This window comes from Balaenoptera physalus (assembly GCF_965194825.1).
Source record: "Balaenoptera physalus genome assembly, chromosome: 6".
Taxonomy (NCBI): domain Eukaryota; kingdom Metazoa; phylum Chordata; class Mammalia; order Artiodactyla; family Balaenopteridae; genus Balaenoptera; species Balaenoptera physalus.
The window spans coordinates 136,059,513-136,071,077 of record NC_138885.1 but is presented as its reverse complement, the minus strand read 5'-3'; the positions used below and the strand labels follow the sequence as shown (position 1 = coordinate 136,071,077).

The following is an 11,565-nucleotide window of genomic DNA, read 5'->3' as shown; positions in this document are numbered from 1 at the left end:
AGCAGCGGGTCTGACCCCACCCCCCAGCCGGCGCAGACACACTGGTGCCCCCAAGGGAAGCACCCACTAGAAGAACCACAAAATGTCCAATACAAGCATTGGAAGCTTTTATTAGTTCATCTAATTTCTGACGGTTGTTTCCTCAGTGCCATCATGAAGTTCCTTGCACCTTTCAACCGCACATTAAAAGTGTTATTCAATTAAAAAAACCACTCCTACGTAAATGTCTCCATAGACATGACATTTGATGTGAATCAGATACCACAATGCCTCTGTGAAGATCAAAGAATCCTCCCGCAAATACAACTGAGATGGGAGCTGAGCGAGGGATGAACGATTTTCCGCCTTGGGAATGACCCAGCATCACGCAGGCACTGCCGCCCGTGACTCTGACGGCTGAGCTGAAACCCTGAGTAAATTATCGAATGGAAGGGATGGGAGGGGCCTGCGGACTGGGTGAGAGGGCGCCCAGTGGTCGATGGCCCGAGTGACCAGCAAGTGATGAGGAGGATGGGCAGGCCCAGGAAGCGGGGGGACGCCAAGCAGGGAGGGGGCCTGACCGCAAGGGCCCCCTCCCTCTGGAAAGGGCTTGAAAAGGGCCATGAGGGTGAGGAGGGACCGACCTCTCAGCCAACAGGTGCACAGAGGCCAGGACAGCAGCCAAAAACCAGGTTTCCTATTTCCATGAGAGCAGCTGACAATCAACTATAAATACTAGGATTTTACCTTGCGGATAAAAATGCCACCTTCCAGGAAGGGCGTGCTTGTAACAAGCTCGCCCCACTTCCGGGAGGGGAGCGTGGACGTGGCTAAAGCGTTTCTAATCCAACTGGCGCCACTGGGCAGCAGTGACAGGGACGGTCCCACGAGGGCATCTTGTCCTGGGCCCCTCAGCACCGGTGGCATCTGTGTGCCCAGCAGACCCGCTCCCTCACTGACCAAGGGACGGGAGGGAGCCCGGAGCCCACACGCTCTGGGACAAGAGGAAGTCTCCTTCTGGCACCACCCTGGGCACTAGGCCTGGCCCTCCAGCCGGGCCACCGCCTGCTTCAGGTCCTGCACGACGAGGTCCACTTCGGCCCGGGTGGTGCCGCGGCCCACGCTGAGCCGGATGGCGTTCCTGGCCACGTCCAAGGGGACGCCGCAGCTCAGCAGCACCGGGGATGGCCTGTGGGGCGGGGAGACGGGCCAGCCGTCAGGACACGGCTCTCCCGGGCTGCCACGTGCCCTCGGCCAGCTCCCCACTGGCCACGCACACTCTTTGGCCCACTGTCGCCAAGGGCCGGCTCAAAGCCTCCCTGCTCTCCAGCCGGGCCTGCCCCGGCACAGACCCCGACCCTGGGAGCGCAGAGGCGGCCGCTGGCCCCTGCACCCGAGAGCTGGAGCCCGGGGTACAGTGGTAACTCCCGTCTCCAAGGAGCTAGCGGGCTCAGTTCCCGGAGGGGACGCAGAGCCACACGCGAGGCAGAGGGATGGCCTCCTGCAGACACCGGAGGCTGCGGCCCGCCCAAGTCAGTGCTGAGTTTGGTCCCGGTGCCCTGGCCTCGAACAGGGACCTGCTGCTCATCACGACCACAGCTCTGCTCTCTCCAGAGCCCAGGTGGCCGCATGCAACTCCACTCCCGCCTGCAGGCCCCCCCAAGAAACCGAACCCCCTTCTCTTCCTCCAGCAGGGCTGCTCCCGATGCCCACGCCCGGGGCTCCACACCCTCCCCTCCCGCCTCCGCCTGCTCCTGGCAGGGGGCGTGATCTGAACCCAAATCTGGTCACAGCTCCCAGTTTTCCTGAGGCTGAAGTGGCGCCTGCAGCCTGGCCCTGCTGCTCCAGCCCGCCCCTCCTCCCCGCTCCCTGCCTCGCGCTGAGCCCTGCTGCCCGCCTCCCGGTCCAGCCCGAGGCCCCTGTAGGCCGCAGCTCCCTCTTTCCTCCCGAGGGCCTGCGGTGTCTGGCCACTGTCTACGTCCCTGCTGCGCTGCAGAGCTGCCCGAACCTGGCGCCCGGATGCGCCCTGGATGCCGCGGCCAAGCACGGGGAGAGCACTCACCGGTCTCCGTGGTCCGAGTGGCACGCAGCCCCCATGCTGGCCAGCAGCGTCCTGCACTGGGCCAGCACCAGGCGGCCTAGGAGACAGAGCACAGGGCCCCTGAGGCGGAGTCCAGCCGGGGGCTGCCTCTCTCCCCTGCTGCAAGTTGGGAGGCCCCCTCCCTCGTACCACCTGACGGAATCCCAGGGCACAGGTCCCTCTGACGGCAGGTGAGAGAAACCACAGCAGGTCCCAGAGGAAGCGCTTCCTCTGCCCCTTGGCTGCAGAAGAGCAGACACTCTTCGGCCTCATAAGACTGGCCTTGAGAATGTGGTATCCATCAGCTGCCTGGCAGGACACGCAGAATGCTGGCGGGCTGCCTTACCGAATGACGTGTTGTCCTGGTAATAATGTCTAACCTGACGTCCCTGTTTTCTAAAGGGAGAGACATTGGGTGCTGCCTTTGTTAAGCTAGAAGGCACTTCCCTGTTCCTTCACAGGCACAGAGATTTAAAAAAATACGATGGGAATTCCCTGGCGGTCCAGTGGGTAGGACTCTGCCCTCTTACTGCCGAGAACCCGGGTTCGATCCCTGGTCGGGGAACCAAAAATCCCACAAGCCACGTGGCGCAGCCAAAAAAAAAAAACAAAACAAAACCAACAAAAAAACCCCCAACACCGATGACTGCTGATTTAATTAAAACAAAGAGCCTGCCTCATTTAAATTAACACAGGTCATCACAGAATATAAAGTCTGCCCCCAGAAAAAGGGGGGAAGACACTAGAGGGAGGAACTTCCCTTCCCACAGCAGGGAGATCTGGGGAGTTTGCCATGTGCTTCCTTCCCAACGAGGATGCACTTCAGCCCCGGTGACGGCCGCCCCAGGGTTTCTTCATGGTCCAAACACGCTGCCCCTTTTCTCAGAGTGACCATGAGGCAACGACCTCTTCTTCTAAGAGGTGAAAAGTGCCCTTCAGGTCGGCTCTCCTGTGCTCTCGGGGCCACCATAATCTCCTCCCAGACAAACAGGATGCTCTACACCCCGGACTCGAGCCTCAAGGACTCCGGGCAGGCAAGTCCTACACGCGTCTGGGATACGAGGCGTCCTAAGGCTAATCCTAACGCTAACCCCAAGCCTAATCCTAACCCTAACCTTAACTTTTCCAGCCAGGAGGCAGAGATCACAGGAACTAATGAAGCCCACAGATCTGCACTTCAACCTGACTCTGAGCCAGTTTTTAGTTGGTTGCCTGTACTTTCCTGACCCTCATAAAATGTTTCGTAAAAATCGCAGACAAAGATGGACCAACTAGCCTAGAATTCAGTTCACTTTATCTCCATCCCTCACATCTTTGGGGCAGGGCGGGGCTGGGACCCTGTGAGAGCTGAGCGCCACTGTGCTGTGTCCAGAGCCTTAGCACCTGGAGCAGGTCAGCAGCTGTGCCGAGTCCCCCCCGCCCCAACGGGACAGTGCCCGGTGGGGCGACCCCGCCCTCGGCCAGTGCCCACGCCTCCCCACAGCTCAAGCTGTGCCCAGCCCAGCCCAGCCCAGCCCCCAGCCAGGGGGAACTGGGGGCAGTCGTCACCTTGCAGCTGGGGTCCCAGGATGGAGAAGTTACAGGTGTTGGGGAGTCGCTCAGCGCCTGGAAACTGGTTGTTCAGATGGATTCTCTTACCAAATTCAGCCTGGAAAATTAACAGACTGTGCAGTGACATCTTCGGAGCCCCCTCCCCCCAACGGTGTGAACTTCAGACTTGCTGGAAAACAAAACCTCAGTCTCGGGAATTCCCTGGCCGTCCAGGGGTTAGGGCTCTGCACTCTCACTGCCGAGGGCCTGGGTCCAATCCCTGGTTGGGGAACTAAGATCTTGCAAGCCACACGGTGTGGCAGGAAAAAAAAAAACCTCACCCTCAACGCACAGAATGATTACCTTACTGATAAGTATCTACTGATAACAGGGAGACTATGGAGAGCAAAGTTAATTGGGAGAAAAAAATTCTGAATACATTTGGGTCGTCTTCATACAATCCGTAAATACCCCGTCTCTGGTACTTCTGTCATGTGCCTGTGAAAAAGTCACTTGGTCTGGAGCCCCTCGTTGGGGGTCGTGGAGCCCCTCGTCGGGGGTCGCGGCCCTGGCTGCCCCCCCAGCTCCGCGCCGGGCGCTCACCGCCAGCCTCTCCTCCAGGTAGTCGCGCACATCCCGCATGTGGGCTTCGTAGGCCTCGCAGTTCTCTGCCACCAGCTCAGCCGCCTAGGGACACAGGAGGGCCCCTCACTTACGGTAAACCAAGGGGAGCAACACAGCTTTAAGCAGCAGAGGTGATTCTTCCCGCAGACAGACAGGCGACACGGCCTCAAACTGCTCATTTTCTGGAACCTCACAAATACACAGTATGCGCCGACCGTGTGACCAGGGCCGGGACAAGTGCCGAGTCCCCTTCACTTGTTAACAGGAATTTACTTTTTCAGGCTTCCGGGTACCCCAGGCACTGGAGAGTCCCTAGCCAGTGACCAAAGGCAATCCCAGTCCTGAAGGCACGTCCATCCCAGGGACAGACACACCAGGGAAGAGGTGACCACGGTAGACCGGCAGGTGGGCGCCGTGACGGGAACTCGGGGCAGCGGGGAAGGGCATTCCAGGCAAAGGCCCCGCAGGGGGAAAGGCGAGCGCTCCTGGAACAGAGTGAGCGAGGGGGACAGCGCCCCAGAGGCCCCATGACAGGCGGGATCTGAGCCTAAACGCAAGGCAGATGCACGTGGATTTTGAGGAAGGGGTGAGATGCTCTGATTTGTGTGTTAGAACTGGTTGCTACGTGGAGAATGGATGAGGCGGCCACACACAAGATGGGGATGATCTGGCCTAGAGTCGGTACAAGAGGCAGGTCCTGGACCTCTCGTGGAGACTGAACAGACAGGCCCGGCTGTGGCATCAGGTGCGGGGGATGGGACAGGGCAGGTAAGGGCACCTCCTAGATTTCTCAGCTGAGAGCCTGGGTGGCAGGAGGCACCACGGGGAGAGACGCCAACGATGGAGGAGAGAGAGCAGGACACATCATGGGCTCAGAGGAAACGCTGAGGAAGCAGGTGGGACATGGGCCTCCCAGAAGGTCAGGACCTGCCCTGAGACGTCAAGTCCAAGACCGGAGCACAGGCTGGCATCAGAGCCACGGGACAGGGTGAGCACGGCGAGAGGGAGAGGAGGCTGGGACGGCACCCAGGAGGCGGACGGGCGAAGAGGCAGAGAAGGAGCCTCTGGGGGGAGAAGCAGTCCCACAGCTGCAGGAGGTCACAGGGCGAAATGGGGACCTCGTCGACCAGCTTCTGGGGGCAGAGCAAGGAGCAGGTGTCGGGAGGATGGCAGGGGGCGAGAGTGCGTGCAGGGCGGAGGATACAGGAAGAGGCTGGAGCGGTGAGGACCAGGGGAGGATGGTTTTAAAGGCTGGGGGAGGAACACCCCGGCAGAGGAATGTGAGGGTGCAGGAGAGGGAGCGGCCGCAGGGGGCGCCTTTCTTCAGCCGGCACACGGGGAAGGGGCGGAGAGCAGCGGAAGAGACCTTGACTCGCCCCAGGGGGGCCAGGACACACCTCCCAGGGGAGAGGGGGCGGGGCGTGTCCCGAGCCAGACCACACTGAGGAGGGCCAGGCTGAGCAAGGGGAGGGGGCGACAATGGTGTGCCAGCCCCCGAGTGACAGCAGGGCCAGAGGGCCTGGGCACAGGTGCCAGCCAGCAGCGAGGAAAGGGTCACGGCTGCAGAACGGAGCGGAGGGGCCTGCGGCTGCAGCGCCGCTATCTAACCCTCATCAGGAAGATCTTCAAGAAGCTGCCCCTCTGTCCCCATCTCGGGGTGGCGGGGGGGGTGGGCAGCCAGTCTCGGGGAGGTGGGGTAACTGGACCCAGGGGATGAGCAAACCTGTGGTCATGACGTCATTGCTTTTAATATTAGAAGAGACTTGAGAAAAGATACTTCCCTTTTAAAGGCTCAGCGTATGGAACCCACTCCACAGATCTTAAAAAGCACATCTCCAGGTTGATAAATAAAATTTGAGGTTTCTCTTATGTTGGTCTGTTTCTTGGGATCATGAATGTGATCCCTCCTAAAGCCAGGATACCTATTAAAGCTGCTGGGAAACTGAGATCACAGAAAATACGCGCTCTGGTCTCTGCCCTGGACCAGGCACAGAGCTCCTGAGACCCTTGGAATTTCCTAAGTGATCAGAGCCTGAGGAGTGGCCTTTATTCTAATATTTGGTCTTGGACTCTGGTTCCTGCTGCCGAGCTCCTAAATCCCTTGGAATTTACTGGGTGATAGGAGTGTCTTTTGCTCTAATGAGGCGACCCTCGGTGGGCTCCTGGATAGGGGCAGGTCACCGAGCCGTGATTAGAAGCTTGGAATTTCTTTAGAGGGGAGAGGGGCTGGAAATGGAGTTAATGATTGATCAAAGCCTCCATAAAAACCTCAACAGTGTGGGTTCAGAGAGCTTCCAGGTTGCTGATCACAGAGGTGCTAGGAGGGTGGTGCCTGGAGAGGGCATGGAAGCCCCTCCCCACATCCCCTGCCCTACATTCCTCTTCCTTCTGGATGTTCCCCTGTATCCTTTATCATATCCTTTCATAATAAACCAGTAATCTAGTTTCTCTGAGTTCTGTGAGCTGTGCTGGCAAATACACTGAACTCAAGCAGGGGCCATGGGAACCTCTGGTTTACAGCTGGTTGGCCAGAAGTGCAGGTGACAGTCGGCATCTGAAGCTGTGGGTGCCCACAACTGAGCCCTTAGCCTGTGGGATCTGACAGCAACTCTGGGTAGACAGTGTCAGAATTGAGCTGAATTGTAGGACACTCAGCTGGTGCCACAGAATTGCTGGGTGGGGACCCCCAACCCCGCACATCTGGTGTCAGAAGTGCGGTGAGTGTGGCAGTGGTGTGAGAGTGAGGCGGAAACACAGGAGGAAGACACTGATGGACAACGCAACGGCTTCAGCTGTCCGAGGTCACCAAGGCTTACCTTCCCAAGGCCGGCAATCATCGGGGTGTTCTCTGTCCTGTAAGAGACAAGGGATTCAATCCTATTGCCATGCAAAGCAATTAACAAACATCCCCGGAAGGAGTCCTGTCTATCTGAAAGTCAGGTGTTCAAATAAAAGCAGTCACACCAACATCTTTCCTAAACAAGGGCAGCTGCCAGCCCCCAAACCCTCGTCATCGCCCAGGGACAGTAGACATGGCTCACCGTGGGCAATATACAGTGGGTGTCCAAGTGACAATTCTACCTGGACCCGCCTCGTACCCAGGAGAAAGCCCTCTTCCGACTGCAGGCCCCAGAGCCCCCCTCTTTGGTCCCCCTGCCAAACCAGGTGAGGGTCTGAGGAACTCACTCCCCGCCCCGTTCCCTTCAGCTGACGTTTCAGCTGAAGCCTCTCAAGTGTAATATGGGATGAATCTTTTGTTAGTAGAGACTTGGGGCGTAGTGTGTGTGTTCGGGGGGGCTGTGCAGGAGGGGACAGGAACACCCCCGAAGACCAGTGGTTCCCATACACTGATGTTAACAAACTGAAAAACAACTCTTCACTCTATTTCAGGAAAAACAAAACACTAACTTAATTTTCTTAGTTTTACATTTTGGCTAAATAAAGTTCTCTTAAACCTTTGGAGCTGGCTACTGCTTGTTAACTAACAGAGAGCAAGATAAGTGAGCACACAGCACAGGTATGACAGGAAACGAGATGCCACTGGTCATCTTTGGACAAGCTTATTGGTCAGGACTGTCCCCGGAGACGGGCTCTGACACCTGGGGGTGGTTTGGGAGAACGAGGAGCTCCAGGCTCTGTCCTAGGCTGGGAGATCCCGAATGTCATCCCTCTCTGGGCCTCACCCTTCTCTGTAGGACGATACGGTCAGACCAGAAGCACCTCTCGAGGCCTGTGACTTGTGACTGGCTGTAGGCATGGCCAGGGTGGCCCAGCTGGGCCCGTGTGGGACCTGGAGCCCACGGGCACTAGCCCAGCGCTGCGGTCAGGCCTGTCCCCCCCTCCACGCCCACCCGGGGCCATGCACACCCTGCTCTCACACCTGTCCACCCACGGAGCTGCCCACTACGGCTCCTGGCACAGCTCATGTTCTGCCTTTCTTCCTTTTGTAATTAAACTCTTTATTTTGACAGAATGCAGATTCGCATGCAATTGTAAGAAACAGCACAGAGACATCCTGCGTACCCTTTACTCGGTTTCCCCCAAGTAACACTGTAGGACAGTATCACAACCAGGATACTGACAAGACACAGACATTCCCACCACCACAAAGACCCCTCCTGCTGGCCTTTTATAACCACACCCACTTTTATAACCCACACCCTTCAGCCCTCCTTCCCTCTTTAACCTCTGGCAACCATTAATCTGTTCTCCACATCTGTAATTCTGTCATTTCAAGAATGTCACATAGATGGAACCACAGAGTTTATAACTTTGAGGGACTGGCTTTTTTCATTCACCAAAATTCTCTGGAGATTCTTCCAGGCTGCTGTGTCTCAGTGGTTCACTCCTTCTCATTACTGAGCAGGGTCCCATGGCACGGATGTGCCCCCGCTGGTGTAACGCTCACTCATTAAAGGACATCTGGGTTGTTTGCAGTTTGTGGCTATTATAAATAAAGCTGCTAAATACTTCTGTGTACGGGTTTTGCTTGTGAACGTTAAGTCTTCGTTTCTCTGGGATAAATGTTCAGGAATGAAATTCCTAGGTTGTATGGTAGTTGCATATTTACTTTTTAAAGAAACTGCCAAACTGTTTTCCAGAGCAGCTGTACCATTTTACATTCCCACCAGCCGAGTATGAATGATCCAGTTTCTTTCCATCTTGGCCAGCATCTGGTGTGGTCACTATTTTTTACATTAGCCACTCTGACAAGTCTGTAGTGATGGCGTCTCCTTGTGGTTTTAATTTGTATTTTGCTAGTAGCTAATGATGTTGAACATCTTTTTGTGTGCTTATTTGCTATCCTCTTTGGTGAAATGTGTTCCTGTCTTTTGCCCATTTTTTGACTAAATTGTTTGGGGTCTTTTTGCCGTTGAGTTTTGAGAGTTCTTTATATATTCTAGGTGCTAGTCCTTTGTCGGCTCTGTCATTTGAAAACATTTTCTCCTAATGTGTAGCTTGTCTTTTCATCCTCTTAACAAAGTCTTTTTTTTTTTTTAATTAATTAATTAATTTATTTTTGGCTGTGTTGGGTCTTTGTTTCTGTGCGAGGGCTTTCTCTAGTTGTGGCAAGCGGGGGCCACTCTTCATCACAGTGTGCGGGCCTCTCACTATCGCGGCCTCGCTTGTTGCGGAGCACAGGCTCCAGACGCACAGGCTCAGTAGTTGTGGCTCACGGGCCTAGTTGCTCCGTGGCATGTGGGATCTTCCCAGACCAGGGCTCGAACCCGTGTCCCCTGCATTGGCAGGCAGATTCTCAACCACTGTGCCACCAGGGAAGCCCCCCTCTTAACAAAGTCTTTTGCAAGGCAAAAAGTTTTAAATTTTGATGAAGTTCAATTAAATTTTGATGAAGTTCCATTTATCAATTTTTGGGTGTTCTTAGGCTTGACACCACAAGCACATCCATTTTATGCTGTGGTGTCAAGTCTAAGAACTCTTTGCTTAGCCCTAGATCCTGAAGATTTTTTCCTATTTTTTTCTAAAAGTTTTATAGTTTTATGTTTTACATTTCAGTTCAGGATCTATTTTGAGTTACATTTTATAAGGTGTGAGACTTAGGCCGAGGAGTACTTTGCCTGTGGATGTCTTGAGTGCTCCAGCACCATATGCTGAAAGGCTATCTCATATTAGGTGAATCGTGTTAGCTTTTTGACGGAGTAGTCCTCTTCATCTGAGTTATCAAATTCATGTGTGTAGGGTTGTTTGTGGCACTCCTTTACTATTCTTTTGATGTCTGTAGGGTCCGTAGTGATACCTTGTTTCATTCTTGATATTGGCAATTTGTTTCTTCTTTTTCTTTGTCAGTCTTGCTAGAGGTTTGTCAATTTTATCGATGTTTTCACAGAGCCAGCTCTTCAATTCATTGATTTTTTAAGTCATTTTTGTTTTTAATTTCATTGACTTCTATTTGCATCTTTATTATTTCCTTCTGTTTGCTTTGGGTTTATTTTGCTCTACATTTTCTAGGTTCTTCAGATGGGAGCTTAGATTATTACCTTGAGAGTCTCTCTCTTGTCTAACATGTGATTTGGTGCTATAAATTTCCCTCTCAGCAGTTCTTTAACTGTCTCTCTCAAATTTTGGTAAATGTATTCTCATTTTCATTCATTTCAGTGTATTTAGTGAGACTTCTTTACCTCATGGATTATTTATAAGTATGCTGTTTGTTTCTAAGTGTTTGGAGACTTTCCTATTACCTTCCTATTATTGATTTTTAGTTTGATTCCACTGTGGTTAAAGAATACACTCTGTATGATTCCAGTAAATATACTGAGGTTCGTTTAATGGTACAGAATGATATATCTTAGTGTATATTCCGTGGCACTTAAAAAGAATGTGTATTTTGCTGTTGTTGGGTGGAGTGTTCCAAACAGGTTGATTAGATCCTGTTGGTTGATGGGTGTTACTGAGTTCTTCTATACCTTAGCCAATTTTTGTCTAGTTATTCTATCCACTGTTGAGGGAAGGGTGTTGAAGCCTCCATCTATAATTGTGGATTTGTCTATTTTTCCTTTCAGTTTAGTTTGGTTTTTTTTTTCCTCACATATTTTTCAGCTCTACTGTTTAGTGCATCCACATTAGGATTGCTATGTCTTCTTGGTGGACTGATTCTTTTATCATTATATAATTCCCCCTGCCTCCCCCATCCTTGGTAATTTTCTATTTTCTTTGCTCTGGAGTCTCCTTTATCTCATGTAATATAGCCATTCCTGCTTTCCTTAGATTAATGTTAGTGTGATACACTTTTTTCCAACCTTTACTTTCAACTTGCTTCTTGCTATATTTGAAGCAAGTTTCTTATAGACAGCATATAGTTGGATCAGTTTTTAAAATTTTTATTCTGCCAATCTCTGCCTTTTAATTGGAATATTTATACCATTTACATTTAATGTAATTATTGATGTTTGGGCTTAAGTCTTCCATTTTATTTTTTCTCTGTTTTCTTTTTCCTACCTTTCTGTGGGTCACTTAAACAGTTTTCAGAAGTTCAAGTGAAGAACAGAAACCTTACCTCCTTTTACATCCCTTTACCCTCCCCCATTCATAATATAATTATCTTAAATATTTCTTCCACATACATTTTGAACCACATCAGACAGTGCTATGATTTTTGCTTAGGCCATCAAACATAATTTAGAAAACTGAAGAGAAGGAAAGTCTATTTTATTTACCCATATTTTTGTTCACCATGCTCCTTCTCTCTGATGTTCCAAGGTTCCTTCTTTTACTGTTTCCTTTCTGTGTAAAGAAATTCTTTAGTCATTTTTAGCATAGGTTTTCTGGTGACAAATTCTGTTAGTTTTCTCCTTCATCTGAGAATGTCTTGATTTCCTCTTCGTTCCTGAAGG

At 52.4% G+C, this 11,565-nt stretch overlaps 1 protein-coding gene across 20 annotated transcripts in view; it reads right to left on the bottom strand.

Annotated features, from left to right (window-relative positions):
• Positions 1-85: 85 nt before the first annotated feature.
• Positions 86-11,565, bottom strand: part of SCLY (selenocysteine lyase) — a 31,900-nt gene continuing 20,420 nt past the window's right edge. For 16 of the 20 annotated variants that reach the window (XM_082465266.1, XM_082465277.1, XM_082465279.1 and 13 more), the window contains 5 exons: positions 7,030-7,066; positions 4,193-4,276; positions 3,608-3,707; positions 2,042-2,117; positions 86-1,168 (listed from right to left, as the gene is read on the bottom strand). In XM_082465266.1, coding sequence (XP_082321392.1) covers positions 1,015-1,168; positions 2,042-2,117; positions 3,608-3,707; positions 4,193-4,276; positions 7,030-7,066 — 451 coding nt within the window. In that variant the 3' untranslated portion in view covers positions 86-1,014. The other 4 variants (XM_082465270.1, XM_082465282.1, XR_014264741.1 and 1 more) reach the window with 4 other exon arrangements.